Genomic DNA, 18,451 nt, shown 5'->3' with positions numbered 1-18,451 from the left:
TCTGCAGGGTGTGTTTGTGTCACTCTGTATATGACTGGTATGTTCCCTGCATGGTCTCTCCCCAGGAAGCCTACTCGGTGGCCCGGCAGTTCAACATGATACCGCCCGTGTGTGAGCAGGCTGAGTACCACCTCTTCCAAAGGGAGAAAGTGGAGGTTCAGCTGCCAGAACTGTACCACAAAATAGGTAAATCATCTTTTTCATTTAGAGAGAGAAACAAGGGAGGGTCATAGCTGAGGCTCTGGAGAGGAAGAGTGATTTCCCATCTCTCCCCACTGCTGCACAAGCAGAATGCAAGAGCCAAGAGTCAAGCAGAAATCTTGACTTGCTGCACCTCTGATAAGGAGAGGTGTTAATTGCCGTGACTGCATTGTGCCCTCAGTGGGCACCGACCCATCTGAGCATGGCTCATGTGGGGCTTTGTGTGAGCAATGAGGGCACCCAATGAGAGGAGGAAGCATGGCTGCATCTGCCTGGATGATGCTCCCAGTGCCCTCCAAGGGGCTGAGCAGCCCTGGTGGTGCCACACCAACAGGCAGCAGTCACTGATCTCTGGGATGAGCATGTGGGTTCTGTCACAACCCAGAGGTCTTCTGGTTCCATGACTCTCTGTCCACTCTGTGCAGGGGTGGGCGCAATGACGTGGTCTCCCCTCGCCTGCGGGATCATCTCAGGGAAATACGGCAACGGGGTCCCCGAAAGCTCAAGGGCTGCCCTGAAGGTATTTGAGTCACTTGTTTGGGGAAAGGGGATGTGCTGCAGTGCTGAGGGTGGGCAAACAGAGGCAGGAATCCATCCCCACTGCCGGAGGGCTACAGGAAATGAGCTGAAAAGAAAGATGCAGCCTGCACTGATGTGCTTACAAATGGGATGATTTTCAAGTGGGGTATTTCATAGCGTTTGTGATTTGTTTTCAACACGAAGGCTACATTTCAAGACAAAGTCTGGGCAATTTACTGCAGTCTAGCTCAGGAGGCAGCATTTCCCAGAGGGGCCTGAATTACGTTGGTGAGAATGAAGGAGAATCAAATGTCAAGCCTGAATATGGGAGAACTGAAACCTCAGCTCCTTCTCATTAGTTTTCTAACCTTGAAAGGCAATGGTAAGCCTTGAACAAGATCAGATGTCCTCTCACTTTTTTGGGGGGAGGATAGAGGGTTGCCAGAAGTTGACCAATATTTCACCATTTTCCAATTGCCATTGAATCCAGCGGTCTAAATGTAATGCTTAGGGGTCACAGTTTCAGGTGAGTGCACAAAGGCAGAGCACTGCAACAGAAGGCAGCAGGAGGGGACATCCCGCCCAGCCCTGAGTATCACTGCTTCATGGGGATTTTCAGGGGTGTTCCTATTTGCCCCAACCTTTCAGTTTGGGAAGGTTAAAGCCAACATCTGACTGCTGTGTAATTTCCCTCCAGTGCTACCAGTGGCTGAAAGAAAAAATCATAAGTGAGGAGGGAAGAAAGCAGCAAACAAAGCTGAAGGATCTCTCGCCCATTGCAGAGCGCCTTGGCTGCACACTACCTCAGCTAGCAGTCGGTAAGGGGGCCGGGGGTGCTGTCATTAGCACTTGAGTGCCTTTGCTCTTTGCTTTGGTCAGAAGTGCACAACTTAGCCCCCATCTTCATATTAAAAAGGGCAATACTCTGAGCTGAAGATTCATTGCATTCTGTGTAGCTGAAAGATGAGTGCAGATGGACTCCTGCACAAACCTGGGAGGCTGCAGGTCCTCTGTGCTCCAGGTGTTTGCTTTGGAGTCAGCAATTCTACATAAATAGAAACTGAAAAAGCTGTGTTGCCTTTCAAGCAGGACAGAGGGCAGCTTTCTCTTTGTACGTATATATATTTTCAGTTATAACACTCGAATGAGTAATCAGGATTGACATAAGGAATTGTGGAACCAATAGCAGGAATGTGGAGAGACTGAAGATGTGAATTGCAACAATAATTCAGGAAGGGTAACACGTTTCAAGGGACGCAGTAACAGAAGGAACCAAGACCACTGTAGGATATGGAAGTTGAAGGCCCTGCTGTGGCAGGGGGTTGGAACTTGGTGACCCTTGGGGTCCCTTCCAACCCAAGCCATTCTATCTATAATTCTATTATTCTATGATATGAAAATGCCATCTACCACCTTTGAGGTAACAACTGCTCTGTTCTCCTCACACAAAATTACATGGGTTTGGTTTTTTTGAGCAAGCAGTAATGGTATTTTGCTATCAGAAAAGAACAAGGCAACCTGGAAAGGGCTGAGGAGAGAAAATATTAGGGGCATGTTTCCCATAGATTGAGCATTCCTGAATTATTTAGCTGAGAGAGGAACCAGATGAGGAAGAAGGCTGAACCATAAAATGACAAATGATGCAGATGCAGCAAACCAGGCATTCCCAGTCCTTATTTAGTGGGAACAAGAACAATCCGATGAATGAAAGACAGCACATTTAAAAATGGAAAAGGGAGATATTGACATGATGCATAACCATCCTGTTTAATGGGATTGGAAATGACTCAGAAGTGACCTGGAAAATTCCAAAAATAATAGTGCTCTTCTTCAAATGAAGAGAGAGACTGACAAATACTGTATGGGCAGTAGCGCAGTGTGCCGAGTGCTTTGTTCCTGACCATCCCATGCCTTTGTTTGCAGCATGGTGTCTGAGGAATGAGGGGGTGAGCTCTGTCCTTCTAGGATCTTCCAATCCAGAGCAGCTGATTGAGAACCTTGGAGCCATACAGGCAAGTGCCACCAGTGGGGCAGCTCCTGCCCAGTATCCGCTGTGTTACATCCACAGACACTGACAACAGTGCCCTCATTTTCTTAACTGAATCTCAGCACATTTTGTGTTGTTTCAGCCCCGGCTGCATACATCAATTAGTCAAACCTATGGCACCTCACTGTGACTTACAACCATCTGCAGTGGTTAAACCCACGTTCAGCAGTTCAACGGGTTGATTCACTCTTTGTCTAAAGGCTTACTTAAGCAAGTGAACTGGTGTCAACACGCAGGATGCTGTATTTATTCTACACCAAATCTTCAGTGTTAGTAAGCAGAAAAGCACAGGCCCATGTCATTGCCATGGACCTTAATTGTTCTCTGTTGCTTTTCGCAAATAAGGGCATTCCTGCCACCAGCTTTGTTTCTGCTGCAGTTGAACACAAATAGAATTCAGGATGGTGGCTTCTGTGACTGTCTCACAGGGTAAAGTCACCACAATTATTTCTTTAAGGGAGAAAGGTGACAAATAAATGCTTAAATACATCACATGTGCATGAAGAAAGAAAAGCAACAGAGGGAACATTATTTGATAAAATCCAATAGGAATTTAGAAAAAATCCATGGCTGTCTTCAGTGGAAACTGAATTAAATGTCAGTTTTCTTCTACCCCCAGGTTCTTCCAAAGATGACATCGCATATTGTAAATGAAATAGATAACATCCTGGGCAATAAGCCCTACAGCAAGAAGGACTACAGATCATAATGCAATGCATGAATCACCTGGACTGCATGGTTTGATAAGCGCTCTGTACAGAAGTCCTGAGTTACAATCGGGTCATTAGAATCATTCAGCAGCTTGCTGCTCGGTGTCTGCCGTTACGGATCCTTCCAGGTGTGCTGTTGCTACCAATCCGCAGTGAAATCTACAAGCACAGTCGATCTCCTTTACAAGCAGGAATACTCTTGTATTTTCCTACCTTTGACCGACTCCGTTAATTCTTACTTTTCTCTTAGCACCTCATGCTTGTGCTGTGAAAAACATACGTAAAGCAAAAAATAACTTATAACCTTCAGGTACTCGGTAATTAAAGAAGGATGTACAGTTATATTTTTTCAATGAAGAAAAGCCAGATACAACTTAAGGTTTTAATAAAACCATGTTCGGGAAATCTCAACCACAGAGTTTCTTCAGTCAGGTTAAGAGGCAGAATGGGTAAGTTCAAGTTTTCCATGTGCTTTTTTATGCTGAACACACGCTATAGATTTTGTTCGTAACTGAATAATGGACTTAAAGTTGGGGAACTGATTAGAAGTCACATCGTTCAGCTCCTAACCAAACCATTTCAGCTGAGGAGTGCTCTTAGCAGCACCTGTGAGTACAAAGCAGAAGAGCCCAGTTAGGAAGCCCCAGAGTGCATGTCAGGTTAACAGCAACAACTGCTGTCTGCAGTGGTTTGATTCTGCATAAACTTCAAACCAAGAAAAAAAGCCATGGTGAAATGGGTTCTTTTTTGCATTTTATAGAAACCTGTCTCTCTACTTTTGCCTGCTTGTAGACACAGCTATTGTAGATCTTAATACTCTTGAGCTTCTGAGGATGTAGATATTTATACCTAAAACATAGAGCTGCTGAAAAATGCCAGACAAAATCAGGTGTGTACGTTGGTGGAAGGCCACACTTGCTTTAACTTGTTCTGGAATCAGGCATAAGTAAACGCATAGTGTTTTTAGGACACATTTTAAACAGGCAGTTCTTCTGTGAGCATTTCATCCCTCTACAGGAGTTAATAGTAAGCATTTACCAATTAATTTGCCCATCTTGAGAATCACATCATATTTTACCATAAGTTTGCTTTGTAAAGTGCACCTACGATTTCAGTAACCCCTGGTTATTGAATCACACACTTTAGGAACACGCTTCCTAGAGGGTACAGCTCTGTACAGTATTTGTAGGACCCCTGTATTCTACCCCCAGCCTTCAGGATCTCTGCTGCGTGTGTGCAGCGCTCACGTCAACAGATGGGAATACTTGACTTGTTTCCTCCTGTATCTATTCTAACAAGCTATGGTCTGTGTAAATGAACTTAGCTGCTGTATAGCAAGAAATGCAATTTGACTTTGACTTCTGCTTGGACAAAATAAAAGCATTTTGTGCAACTAATTTCATACTTAGAGACCCTTTACTGAGAGTGACGCTGACTGTGGTGAAGCACAGACACAGAGCACGGTGTGGGGAAGTGCTGCCCTGTAGCTGTGCCCCTGCAGGGTCCTGCTCTGGGCTAACCTGAAGCATCACAATTAAAAAACAGCATGCGGCTTGTACTGGGGGTTAAAGAAAACAGCCATTCTGAGCCTAGAACAACAAATCCCAATGCTTTTCTGTGAAGAAGTCCAGAAAAAGAACTGAAGGAAAAATGCAAAACCAACACACACAAGAACAGCCATGAAAAACATTTGTTTCAGGCTGTCAGCACTGCAGCCTTCGCTCTCCAGAAAAGCTCTGACGCGTGATGTGCTCCAGGCCTTGGGAAGTGGCAACGGCAAAAAAACAAGGTGAGATGCAAAGCTGCTGATGAAAGACTCTGACAGTAATAGCAGAAGAAAGGGCTGCTTCAAATCTCTTTTCTCTAGATGGCAGATTTCATGAAAAATACACCTGCAAGGTGTCTTATAGGGCAGCCTTCATCCCTGCAAACGCTGACAGCTGACTCAAGTGCTGGCATTGCCTGTCTGCGGCACTGAATCCAAATGCCTTGTGCTTCCAGCAGGAGCTGAGCCCATTGCTGAGCAGTGAAACAGAACTGGCCTCACGGCATGTCATGACTGTTATAACGGCAAGGCAGGTGCCGTTTTACGTGTGCTAAAGACTTAGTAGCATTAAGACTGATACCGCTCATATTTGTATGGTGCTGAATGCATCAAAACCAGTATTAGAAATACGCTCCTTACCCTTTCTTGCTGTGGTCACAATGGTATTTTAATACAGCTCTCAACTCTGCTCCCCCAGCAGCAGTCCTTGCACCAGTGCTGCAAGGCAGGCCAGGAAACTATAGAAGCTGAATAACTGACAACTTAGCATAGAAAAACCTGTTTCAAATTCCTACAGAGAACTCACGCAGAGCATACACTATCTGGTTTGCCTTGGAGCATCTCCTGAAGCTTCAAACCTTCGTTTTACTGAACTACACATAAATCTGAATCTCAGAGAAGCACAAAGATTTGCAAAGTAATTTTCACGTTAAATCTGATTGTTAGATTTCTCTTCCTTGTTTGGGATTGCAAGTATGTAACAGCAGTATCTGTAACTTCCAGATAGAACTCCATTAATAGAGGTTGAGTTTAGCATTTAATGTAACAGCTGCTTCAGTGATAGCCCAAAAGAAGGCAGGATTGCCTGACAAAGCCATCGCAGAGAGCCAGCCAGGGCCTTTCAGTTGTGCTAGGAAAACTGGTTCCTTTTCACTTATGACTTGAGAGATGAAAACCAGTTAAAGAACGTTCTCCTAGGAGCCACTGTTCAGGTTTTTATCTCAAAGTTATTTAAAAACAAGGAGTATTTCCAATGAAAGCAATCCTGCACTGACTTGCAGGAGATTCCTCTCCTATGGTAGTAGAGAGAGAGAGATGACAAACCTATGTACATTGCTCACCCACAGAATCACCCACTTTCAGGAACTAAGAGAGGAAATACAAGGCATTTAATGACAAAAAGTCTCCTTTTTATTAAAACTTTCCAAGTTACAGTGAAAAGGGATAGATTGTCAATTTTTATGATCACAGACTGCAGCTCTTCTAATAGCCACTAAATTTACAGAATTCCATGATGGGGTTGGACTACAGCTGTTCTGTGCTGCCATACTGCAGGCCCTTGCGGTTGACTCATACTGTCTAATGGTCTGCAGTACCATCACACCTATGAAGTACTTCAGAAAAGCTGTTTGATAATGGCTCACGTGCCATTTACTTTCAATACCAAGTAAATATTAGATTCAGTTATTGAGCAATACCATATGGAGATATCAAAGGTAAATGAACTTCCAAATGAAAACCACCCCCCCAAACCCTCAGGCAGTCACATTATTTTAAAAAGTTTGCTCTTATTCCACCCTCAAGCAGAAGCTGAACCCTTCCACAAAAACAAACTGCTTTTTCTTTGGTCTACTTGGATCCTGTAGACAGCAGGGCAATCAGTCCAGATGAAGCACTTATGGAAAGGATATAGTTTCTGTAAGAATAAAGTTAAGGAAGCACACATGAATAGGAACCACTACTGCTTTTACAGAACACATAGTAAGTTTTACCAAAAACAATGAATCAAAAAGATCCTCCTCTGTGGGAGCCTTAAATTAGGCACTGCAACAGTGTAGCAGAAACAGTGTAGCTAAGTCATAGCTTGAAGCAGTGATGGAGCACCTGGTGGAAGGCAGGGCCGTCCCAGGGCACCTCAGGTGCATGCAAGGTACTCAAATGATGCAAGGAGTGGAGCCAGGATGCATCCCTCCCAAGACATCATTTAAGGGTTGGCAGTGGAGGTGAGGGTGCCTTGTTGGAGATCCCTGCCTATCTGAGGCCTTCTGAAGGTAAGCAGATTCTTTTCTCTATTCCTGTGCCTACAGCTTTTGTGTTTGAGCAAACCCTCACTGGCTGCAGCCTGGGACCTTGGTGTTCTGCTTCCATCACTGTGCTTTCCATCACATTACAATCACTTACTTGAAATACAGCTTTCAACCAAGGTTATGAACAAGCTGCTCTGTTTACAGTGTATTTAACCTTAGTATAAAGATGCCTCTAAAGGTTAGCCTGCTCTTATCAAAGTGTTTATAAATACAGCAGGTCTCTTATGTATTCAGTACTCAACAGCAGTATTTAAGTAACAAAATATTTACATGTGAAGTTACCCAAACTAAACAGTCCTGTAATTATACAGCATTTGACAACTTTGTTGTAGTTTTTCTGTAAACACAAGCTGCCTCCTGACTGCAAAATTACAAATGAAATGGAAATGTCATAAGATTTTTTGTGAGAGCCAATATCAGATGATAAACATTAATGTGATTTGGAAGTGTTGGGTTTGGGTGGGGGTTTTTTTGGTTTGTTTTTTGTACTGTCTTCTTCTACATTCAAGTGTTTCTAAGTTGAGGAACCACAACAAATTGCACACCTCAGCAGGCTGAAGGTGCTACACATATAATAAATGTATCTAGGAACAGCAACCAATGGGAATAGGACTTTGGTTGTTTCAGGTGCGGTAATAAAGGATACACAGTGGGGTTGAAATTCTTCAGCACAAAAAATGAAGCAATGATGACCAGGACCAGAAAGAGAGTATTGTTGTAGAAGATGGAAAAGGTTGTTGCTTCATAATCTGCAACTTCGTTTTTCTTCCACAGAATCCTATGAACAGATTAAGACATTATTTCAAATGTATTTCAATCAATGCATATCCTGCCACACTCACAGTTATGAGGAGACTTCCACCCAGTGGGGAAGCAAACCACAGCTCTTATCACAGCCAGCTACTGAAAAACAGAGCACTGCAAAAACTACCAGTCAACTCAGCAGTCAAAGGAAAGCCTGTATATACTCTGCACCTGTGTATCTAAATGACTTACAATTGTTTACCCACCCTGCACATCAAGCCTAGTGCATTAGAAACAGCAGTCCGTGCAAGCTTGTATCTACTAAGTGCCAACAGTGTGCCTGACACTTACAAAGAAAGATGTGGCTTTTTTGTTCCAAAGAGTAAGTTATTGAATTGGAAATATGCATACTTGCTTTGCCAGTTATAACCACTAGGGGTAAAAAGTGCAACCACTGATGAGCAGCACAGTAGAGCAGTGTATGGGAATGCTGTACACACTGAACTCGCATTCTACTAAGCAAAGTCAACTACATCTGTTCTTAAAGAAATGAATTTATCTTAATTCTGAAGGCAGCTATGATTGATACTCATCAGACAGCTATGAGCAGCCCTGTACAGAAAGCTGTCTTCCTTTGCATCTCAAGAATGGAGAGGCTGCCTTATTGGGCCTTAATGATAAAGGCTTCCACATTTGAGACCATACACTGATGGTTAAAAAGAGGATTTACAGATGGACAAAAAGCTGATAGTATAACTAGTATTAAAACAAGGGGAAGACAGAAGAGCACGAGGAAGATTACCTTTCATCCTTCTCTTTTCGAGACATCTTCCTGTTGTCTGCCTCAGAAAGCTTGCGAGTAACTTCTTTGGAAACAGCGTCTTCTCTCTTCTGTGCTACCCTATAAGAAACACCACTTGTGTTCAAGTTGAAAAATAGAGGGGAGCTGAAGGAGGAAAGAACTAAAGGAAGATGGATTATAGAGAGGAAAAAAAAGGTTAAGCGAGATACAGAACAGTTTTGCCAAACCAAAGGGACAATTAGCAGTAATCAAATTATGAGAAGTACTTGTCAAATGCAGTTTGTGGCAATACCCCATGAGAACAAGGGTTGCTTTGTTGTTTCACTGTTCTCCCAGAAGACAAGGCAGGTCTGTTCTACAGGAGATGTGATAGATGCAATCAGATATTCTGTCTGGTTACTGATACCAAAGAAGCCTATGAAATGCACACTCAGCCCAAACATCTTTTTGCCTCAAGCTGAAGGTAATGATCTCCAGGTATCAGACAACAGCTGTAAGAACAGCTGCAGTGGCCACTTTTGGGTCACATCTTACATTGCGGTCAAGGACTTTCAATGGAAGAGCAGTCCAAAAGCAAAGCTTTTCAATGGAAGAGCAGTCCAAAAGCAAAGCTGGTCACTTAACATTTGAGCTGTGACGTTTCCCACTCTTAAAGCTCACAACTTGGCATTTACACTGTCCTCACAACCTAATGCAATTAATCAACTGATACAATGGGATCTGATGACAGTAAACATTGAGGCAGGGAGGCTTATATCTCCCGACTGAGATACAAGAGCTCTTCAGAGTAACATTTCACATCTTCATAGAAACGTCAACCACATCACTTCTGCTGAATTACTACAAAATAAGACGAACATCAGCCAGTCACCAACTCACTTGTGCTTCAGGACAAACTTGACGTTCTTATATGCAAACGCCACGAGGTAGGTACTGATGAGGGTCATCACGCTGTACAGCACGGCAGACTGAACCAGATCCATGTGCCATATCCTCCAGTACAGCCCTAAAGGACAGAAGCACAACGTGCACTGAGCGCTGGGGGCCGCCACGCAGCTCCAACATGGGCCGGGGCTGCCACGTCAACAGCGGGGCCGGGGCTGCACGGGAGGGACCCGAGATGGGGATAAATGACCCGAGATGGGGATAAAGGAGCCGAGATGGGGATAAAGGAGCCGAGATGGGGATAAAGGAGCCGAGATGGGGATAAAGGAGCCGAGATGGGGGGAAAGGACCCGAGATGGGGATAAATGACCCGAGATGGGGATAAATGACCCGAGATGGGGGGAAAGGAGCCGAGATGGGGGAAAGGAGCCGAGATGGGATAAAGGAGCCGAGACTGGGGATAAAGGAGCCGAGATGGGATAAAGGAAGCGAGAGGGGATAAAGGAGCCGAATGGGGAAAGACCCGAGATGGGGATAAAGGAGCCGAGATGGGGGGAAAGGACCCGAGATGGGGTAAGGGTCCGCTCGGTGCCACCCCCATCCCCCCATCAGGACGGCCCCATTCTCCCCAACACCCCCCCATCCCCCTCGGGAGGCCCCGCTCCCCTCCGCCGGCCCGTGTCGCTCCCGCCGCTCACAGATGGGGATGGCAGAGACGATGAAGGCGTTGCCGAAGAACAGCGCGGAGGACTTTGCCGACAGGTTGCGGCTGAAGTCCTGCAGCAGCAGATCCTCCTCCGACTGCTGCCTGCCGCCCGGGCCGCCTTTGGGCGCCATGTTTGGTACAGTCAGCGCTGCCGAGCACGGGGCGCCGCTTCCGGTGGGATGGACGCTACTTCCGGAGAGCGCGGAGCCACTTCCGGCGGCCGTCGTTCCCGCTGCTCCCGCTGTGGTGATGGAGCCCGAGCGAACCAAGCGCCGCGGCCGAACCTGGAGCCAGCCCCAGAGCCAGCCCCGCGGGACCCTGCTCAGAGCCCCGGGCCCGGCTGCAAGTGAGTACGGGACCCGCGTGTGGGGCCGGGCAGCTCCGGGGGGCGGGGCGGGGCTGGCGTAAGGTGACGTTGCTTTAAAAAATAAATAAATAAAATGAATGATTTCATCTCTAATTTGTTGAAAGCCTTTGGTTTTTGTTGGTCTGGAAATCCGCTCATTTCTTTCCCCACACACACCGGCCCGGCAGGCCGGACCCCCGGGCCCTAACCCAGGCTTGGGCACCGCCAGCCTCTGCCTCGGGGTTTGTATCCCCCACGTTACGGATGAGCCGTCATTGGAGCTTCCAGCCTTGGAAAGTTGAAAGCTGCTTTTTCCAGCTTTGCTTCCCTGTCGGTGGGCTTTGCTAGCGAGAAAGAATGTGTATAGAGGCTGTAGTAGAGAGATTTCTCTGTATTTCTCTGTAATACAGAGAAATATCTGTATAGAGGCTGTAAGTACCTAAGACCAAAGCTGGGTTTCACGTTGAACACAGTGTGCTGGTAGAATGGTATCACTCATGTTGTACTGCCTGCAGGCAACACTGGGAGCAATGCTGCTGATGGTGAGGCCTTCCTGTGTGGCATGGAGATGTACCTGCAGCAGGGATCCCCGGGCTGACAGCACAGTGGGCTGCACTGGGCTCTGAGTGCCAGCAGAAACACCGGTGAGTGCTGTGTGAGTGTAGCTGTGCTGGGCCTGACCCTTCTGCTCCATGCATGGCCCAGTATTGCCCTTTCATTTAGCCCCTTCACTATCATAGAGTCATTTGAGTTGGAAGGGACCTTTAAAGGCTGACAGTCCAACTCCCCTGCAATGAATGGGGACACCTACAGGCTCCTTGCAGCCCCTTTTAGGTACTGACAGACTGCTCTCAGGTCTCTCTGGAGCCTTCTCTTCTCCAGGCTGCACAGCCCCAGCTCCCAGCCTGTCCTCATAGCAGGTGTTCCATCCCTGGGATCCATGGGATCATTTCTGTGTCCCTCCTCAGGACACACTCCAACAGTTCAAGCTCTCCTGTGCTGAGGTCTGGATGCAGTAGTCCAGGTGAGGTCTCAGCACAGAGTGGTAGGATCACTTCCCTGACCTGGTGGCCATGCTTTCTGTGATGGAGCCCAGGGTACAATTGGCTTTCTGGACTGTAAAAGGACACTGCTGGCTCATTGCTGTGGGACCAGAAGGGGTGAAGCCTGACTGCACCTCTCTTAGACCGTATTGAAGGGCTGACCCCTACTGGGGAAGGATTTCTTTCTGGAGATCCCTCCTTGGTGAAGCTTTCCCCTGCAAACCCAGAATCTTCTGCTATGGGTGAGCAATCTCCTTCCCTTCCTTTATAGCACCTTTCTATGACACTGGTCCTTTTGTCCTTGCACCTCTGTTGTAATGCCTTTCCCACCGTATTGATTGCTACAAGTATCTGTTACATGAAATGTACCTCTGTTAGAATTGCTTAAACTAGTTGGAAACCACAGGGGAGATAAAATGTAAGATTATTTTAAGGTTCCAGTTTGCTGTCTGTATTTTTGCACAGATTTCTTTCGCTCACCTGTGTACATTTGTGTTGTGGTGGAATGTAGTTAAGTCTAACTTTTTGTTCTTAGATTGGGTTTACATGGGAAGAATGCAATCATTTTGGAACAAAGTCTGCCAGATGACCATCTGTCTCTTCATTAAGATGAAGTATGGCATTGCTTGGGGCAGTAGAGTGCTGAAAGATTCTCTTGAAAGAAATGAGCATTTTGTTGTTTTTTTTAAAGCCCTGGTACAGTCAGGCTGTAGCTTTGGGCAGAACGCTGCGTCCTGTGAAACTGTTACTGGAGCTTCTTGTTCAGTCCAAGTATGTCACACTTGCCTCCCCAGAAATAAATTGGGATGGAGAGTTCTGTTTAAGAACTTGGTTTTTAAGTGCCTAAATCTGCCTTGTGCTCACTGCGTTTTGTCTGAGCCCTCATTCAGAAGCCACTGGGCTCGTGAGACTTCCAGAGGAACAATGGCTACTTGACCCAAGAGCAAAACTTCATCTTGTGTTAATTTTGTGAACTCTTTAATTTCTGTTTCTTGCCAAGATTCTTAATAAAACAGAAATAGTTGTCTAAAACTCTGAGCTGGACCAAGCTGTGAGCTTGAAATGAGGGCAGTGGCATTTCCCAGCAGTATTTGTTCTGCCTGTTTTGTCTCTACTGATCTGTGCAAAGTATAACCTCAAAACCACGTTTGTGTCAGATTGGAAAGCAGACTCCTTGAGGCAGGTGATAAATAGTAAGTCATCCTGCTCTTAGCAAGGTTCCATTGGTTTGTATTTATGTTTATGTCTCATGCTTTGTCATCAGTATGTCATAGTACATTGCAAAAAGTGTGCATTTATTAGATTCTGATGGTGTGCTTGCTTAGGTAGCATGAGGAATAAAGTGTGAGGCAGCAGCAGTAACGGATCCATCATGTATTTTTAGTTTTTTTTTCTCTGTTGATTAATTTGTCATCTCTTCCTTTAGGTACCAAAATTGTATAAGAATCCCTGAGGTGCAGAAGGGGAGATTCCTGTGAGACAGCATGGAACAACCTGAGGTGGGTCAAGAGCAGAACCAGAAAGCTTTTGCCATAGCAGTGCTAGGAATAGAGATCCCAATAGAGATGAAGGGCTCTAAAGTCTTAGTAGCTTCAGTAGAAAATTCTGCTACAATGATGTCTTGTTATGGCCCAAAGGTCAGCGCATGAAAACCTTGGGTGTCCTCGTTGTCTGGGCGCTGTGTGGGCTGGATGGCAGAGGTCATTTAGCTGTACTACCATAGCCAAAACCCTCTGTGTTAGGGCCTATCTATATCTAAGGGAAATGAAAGCAGTGTTCTCAGGGTGTTACCTAAATATTGTTTTACAAGGGGGAATAATTCTACATTCCATCAAATTTGTTTATGACAGAGTCTTGTGTCAGAGTTCTTTTGAATTACATGTGCTGTGTTCTTCGTATGGTGTGAAATGACCTTTCCGTCAAATTCTGATTGTGGTTTTCCAGCTCTGCCTACCTAAACCCTCGGGAGCACACAGCAATTGTTTCTGCAAGTAACAGATTACTGTAAATAATAGTTCTCAAGCTTATGGAAAATTCTGTATTACTTTGAGTGATGGTTCTTTCTTGGCATAGCTCTGCTGAAAAGATTACAGGCTCTTACAGCTTGATGGCTTATGCAGTCCTTCTAATCTAATTTAAAGGCTCTCCAGAAGTGTTTTTTTTAGCTAACAAAACCGGTGGAAAAAACTCCCTTGAGACTGATACATAATGTATGAGCAGACCAAAAAGGACCATTTTTGCTGTCATCCAGTGTTACTAGTAGGACATTCCAGCATTTCTTATGGTTCAGTGAATTGCTCTGTTGTTAGTTGCCATGGTAGCTGACAACCTGTGTAATAGAAGAACCCTGAAAACCCTTCAGATAACGGCATGTTTCTTTCTGGATACTGACTGCTCTCACATCCCAACAATAATGGTTGTATCAAAAAAGAGATAGTGGCAATAATCCTCTCTGAGAGCCACAAAATAATGCTTATGGTTAAAATACATGTCACCCTGTTGGTGATTATAGCTTGATCTCTGTGTTGTTGTACAACTTGCATTTGTAAAAGTAACAGAACATTGTGTGCTCTGTGCAATTACAGTGCACACCCTAAACAAAAACCTGTAACAACAAATGTTCTCAGCAGAGACTTTGATACACCCTCTCTTTTCCTTGCTTTTATAACATGACTTAATCAGAGTAAATGTGCAGAAATACCCGATGTTTAGGGTTGTTTGTTTCAGCCAGTTACAGAATGTGGGACAGAAATGTATGCAGCTGTCTTCTAGAAGTCTTATTTCTTTTGTTGTCCCCCAACGCTTGCACATTTGGAGCTTTTTCGTGTTGCTTTTTAAAGCACGAGTGGTGCATATTGTTACATTAGGGGAGGGTGTCTGTCTTCCTCAAATTAAGAGCACTTCTTTGCAGTATATGGACTAAAAGGTTTGTGACAGCTTACAGCTGTTTATTGCACTTCCCAGTAGTGTGTTCTCCTCATTCTGCCTAGAAGAAATCTGGACTGATTTCTTTCTGTGCTTCTTTCCTCCTCAGTGCTTGTTAATTGGTAACTGGATTAAATACGTGTGATGAGCATGAACCAAGCAGTTCTGCTGTCTGTGTGGTGCAGGTGGATGTGAAGCATTTTTGTTCTCCCTATGTTATGCTTTTCTTTTTTAAGCTTTCTGCACACCTCTGATTTTACAACTGAACCTCTGACCTGGCTGTGTTGCTTTCCAGGCAAATCAGTTCCAGGGTGGTTCAGAGCACAGCCCCCAATCCAGCACAGCTGTTGCACAGCTGGAGGGGCAGTCTAGAACTTGCAACTCAAAACCTGCTGAATTTCTGTGGCCCCTCTTTAACTAAAGGCAGCTCAGTGTAGCACTGACCCATTTTTGGTGTCTTGAAATGATCTCATCTGTTCCAGTTTCCTCCTTTTAACATTTTTTCAGGGTTTGGTTGGTAGACTTTTCTGCACGTAGACCAGATGAATGAAATAATGTCTGTAAGTAGGTTCTTGGGGGACTTGCTTACTCAACACTTTTCTCAGATACTTCATGGAACTGACACCTTGGAAAAGCAATATTGAATGCAGCATTTGACAAATAACTATGTTGTATGGGTAAGAATTAACCTAATATTCAAGATTTAGGGCAACTGTTTCTCTAACATCATGACCTGTTTTCCACATGATCTAAGTGAAAGCTTTTAAAAGCAGGAAATACAAAATCACTGTGTCTTATTTAACCCTTTAGCATATCCTTAACTTGTATTCTGATTGAGCTCAAAATCCCCTGTTCTGGTTGCTCTGGAGGATGTGCAGCTTGACACTGCACATGACTGTGCTCCAGCCAAACGTGACCATAGCGTGTGCAGTCACTCAGTGTGCACTGGGATGTGTAACTTCCACCCACTGAAAGGACTCTTCCAGACATGCAGCTGTGGCAGTGTCACTGCACGTGGAGGTGCTGTAGGCTTTTGTATGGGTCACACTCACCTTTTATGATGTGGTGGAAGAATTACAGTGTGAAATTAAGCATGTGAGCTGTGTTGGTAATGCTTTGGCACTAGGGGAGGCTGAGAAAGCTGCAGGAATGAGTCTTTAATAGAGGCAGACCTACCAAATTGTGCTTCATGTGTGGAAGGCAACTTGGCATGCAAAAATGAGTGAAAGGTGTGACTGAGGCAGTGGAGCTCTGGCCCAGGGCCCAGGTTTGTTGCAGGCTACATAGCAACATCTGTAACCATCCCTTTAGTTGCTGCCTCTGTACTGTGTGTTTGTGCATGAAGGGTGCTAGGCGATAGGGAACAGCCACTTAAATATGGGATGGGCATCTTGTGTCTCTAACTGCATGCAAATTGTGAGCAGGTCAGATGTATTCCCCACATTAAGAACGTACTGGGTGATCTGCAGTGGGGTTAAGCTGGTCTAGATCAGCACTCTGAATCCCAGTTAGTGGGAGGAAGTTGGCCAGATGGGATTTCTGGGTCTTAAATGTGTGTCAAACACCCACTGCTGCTTCATCCTTCAGCAGCACTGGAGGATCTGGTGGTGGTTGGTGTCACTTCCCACCTGTGAGTTATCTCTGGGGTTTCCCATCCTGCATCTGAGCTGAGAGGAAATCTTAGCCTATAAAGTGTAGCCACAAGAGTTGGCCACCCACGTACTGATGGCTCCTAAAGAATTCATGTTTGGATGCACGAATAAAAGGGGCTATTTATGTCTACTCCACTTCAGGCTGGTTATTTGCAATTGCATGTAGCACACAATAGCCCTGTTAATCTCAAACTCATTGTAGTGATACCCACCGCACTGTAATGGTCTGTACAAAATGAGGCTCTGTAAGGTTTTGCCAGATGTAAGATGTGTTTGTGCTGTTGCTTTCCAGGTGTGCCTTTACAATTTGCAGAACTTTTGGCTGAAGGATGCCCACTATTTCTGCGTAGATAGTAAACCATCTATGTATTTCAGGTGGAAGTAGCTTTAGTTTTGGAAGTGTTAAAATGTTAGTTGACCAACACTGGGTTATAAGGGAGCATTTCTATTCTCCTTAGTTTAAACTGAAGTCAGCCTAGTGAAGAAACAAAGCACTGCCATCCATGTCTACACGTGGGATGCTTGTACTAATTCAGGGGACTTCCACAAGAGGGTGCACCACTTCAACCATATATAGAAACCCAATGAGAGTGTCCCCACTGCATATGTTTTCTGTCACTTTATGTATTAATTCATGTATCTAAATCAGCTTCAAAATTGAACGGTTGCTTTCTCCAGTTGAACGGCCTAGTTTGTAACATGAATGAATACCTTTTTCTTTGTGGGTAAGCAAGTCAGGAAGTTTAACTGGGCACAAAGGCACGTTTCCAAGGAGTCCAGTTTATGCTCATGAAAAGCTGCCTTTAAGTTCTGGTCACAAAATGCTACTTGTATCCTTGTTTTCTTTTCAGCATACTGCGAAGTGTTGGCGTGTTATTAATTCAGTGACAGTCTCCTGCAAATGTTCAATACTTGCCACTCAAGAATAAGGGCTGTTGTCTAAGTTTTGAAGCATCATTATTTTGCTTTTCAAATTGGTACAACTTTGGATAATAGAGCTACACAAAAAAGCCTCCATCTAGAAGGGTAACTTCATGGGAGGCTCTTGACTTGAGTACAACTGTTACCACTTTTTCCTGTTTCTATTTTATGCTAAAATTGTTTCGTAATATAGACAGGAACTCTTAACAAAATTATGATTAAAGTGTATTAAACATACTAAAACATTTTGCTGGATGCGTAGTATCAAAGTGCTGTGTCCCTTCCTTTGGGACTGCAGTACAGAGATAGCGAGATATCTCCTTGGGAATGATTAACTGCAGCACATTTACCAGGAAAAGGGGCTGCTTTTTGAATCGCACATTGTCTGTCTAAGTACATGAATCATCCCTTGCAGAGATAAAATTGTCTGATGGTCAGCAGAATAACTGACATTATGGTGATATTCATATGTGCTTTACAGGATTCTTTTCCCCCATGAGAAGCTGGTTCTACCAAACTTGCAGCCTTTATTAAGTAAGAGAAGCAGAGAATGGTGTGCTTTTAAAACCTCTAATTTCCTGTACAAGTTACTAAAATAAGGCAAACTAGAGACAAATATGTATGTATGTATATTGATTATCGTTGTCTGCAAACGTGAAAGTTGGGCCTAGATGCAAAGGGTGTCACTTACTGATAGTAATGAATGTGACCTACTGTGCTGGGTCCACAGCACCACTGAGCAAAGTTGGGTCCCAGCTGCTGCTCTGGGCTGCAGGATGAAGCATTTTCTGCACCCAGAAGGTTCTCCATCTGATGTAGAGCAATGTATGTATCAACCTGGCCAACCTCTGGCCATTGCTGGGCATTCCTAGAAGAGAAAGGCTTTATTTAATAGAGTGTTTCATCTCAACGTGTTTGGATGTTGCAGTTGCGCTCCCTGTTTTGGTGAGATGCAGCCACTAGGTGCCGCTCCAACAAAAGCTACTGGGTTACAGGCGCTGGACCTTCACTGCTCTCCTCTTTTTCATTCTTTTTCAGTGAAAACTGGCTTGCATTATTTCATCTTCATATAAACACATCGAGTACTCTTTTTACTTC

General features: G+C 44.7%; 3 protein-coding genes across 4 annotated transcripts in view; 2 read left to right on the top strand and 1 right to left on the bottom strand.

The window, feature by feature from the left end:
- Positions 1-4,874, top strand: part of KCNAB1 (potassium voltage-gated channel subfamily A member regulatory beta subunit 1) — a 33,838-nt gene extending 28,964 nt beyond the window's left edge. For both annotated transcript variants that reach the window (XM_015872119.2, XM_015872120.2), the window contains exons 10-14: positions 66-186; positions 627-721; positions 1,418-1,538; positions 2,644-2,732; positions 3,387-4,874. In XM_015872119.2, the coding sequence (XP_015727605.1) occupies positions 66-186; positions 627-721; positions 1,418-1,538; positions 2,644-2,732; positions 3,387-3,476 (516 nt within the window). In that variant the 3' untranslated portion in view covers positions 3,477-4,874. The remainder of the gene's footprint in view (positions 1-65; positions 187-626; positions 722-1,417; positions 1,539-2,643; positions 2,733-3,386) is intronic.
- Positions 4,875-6,410: 1,536 nt separating this feature from the next.
- Positions 6,411-10,684, bottom strand: SSR3 (signal sequence receptor subunit 3). The gene is made up of 5 exons (XM_015872121.2): positions 10,459-10,684; positions 9,755-9,881; positions 8,876-8,974; positions 7,976-8,107; positions 6,411-6,938 (listed from the first exon to the last, which is right to left on the bottom strand). Exons 1-5 carry the CDS (start codon positions 10,595-10,597, stop codon positions 6,872-6,874), a joined length of 564 nt encoding a protein of 187 aa, XP_015727607.1. The 5' UTR covers positions 10,598-10,684; the 3' UTR covers positions 6,411-6,871.
- A 22-nt stretch (positions 10,685-10,706) lies between these two features.
- Positions 10,707-18,451, top strand: part of TIPARP (TCDD inducible poly(ADP-ribose) polymerase) — a 31,292-nt gene continuing 23,547 nt past the window's right edge. The window contains exons 1-3 of the mRNA XM_015872106.2: positions 10,707-10,812; positions 11,328-11,456; positions 13,282-13,354. Of these exons, the coding sequence (XP_015727592.1) occupies positions 13,340-13,354 (15 nt within the window). The 5' untranslated portion in view covers positions 10,707-10,812; positions 11,328-11,456; positions 13,282-13,339. The remainder of the gene's footprint in view (positions 10,813-11,327; positions 11,457-13,281; positions 13,355-18,451) is intronic.

Source organism: Coturnix japonica, chromosome 9 (genome assembly GCF_001577835.2).
Source record: "Coturnix japonica isolate 7356 chromosome 9, Coturnix japonica 2.1, whole genome shotgun sequence".
Classification (NCBI taxonomy): domain Eukaryota; kingdom Metazoa; phylum Chordata; class Aves; order Galliformes; family Phasianidae; genus Coturnix; species Coturnix japonica.
The sequence above is the reverse complement of the archived record's forward strand: the minus strand, read 5'-3'. Positions and strand labels throughout refer to the sequence as shown.

Coding starts and splice junctions, on each gene's coding strand:
- SSR3 (XM_015872121.2), bottom strand. CDS start 10,597: ATGGCGCCCAAAGGCGGCCCGGGCGGCAGGCAGCAGTCGGAGGAGGAT. Junction 9,882..10,458: donor CGTCTCTGCCATCCCCATCT/GTGAGCGGCGGG, acceptor TCTGTCCTTTAG/GGCTGTACTGGAGGATATGG. Junction 8,108..8,875: donor CGAAAAGAGAAGGATGAAAG/GTAATCTTCCTC, acceptor ATCTGTTCATAG/GATTCTGTGGAAGAAAAACG.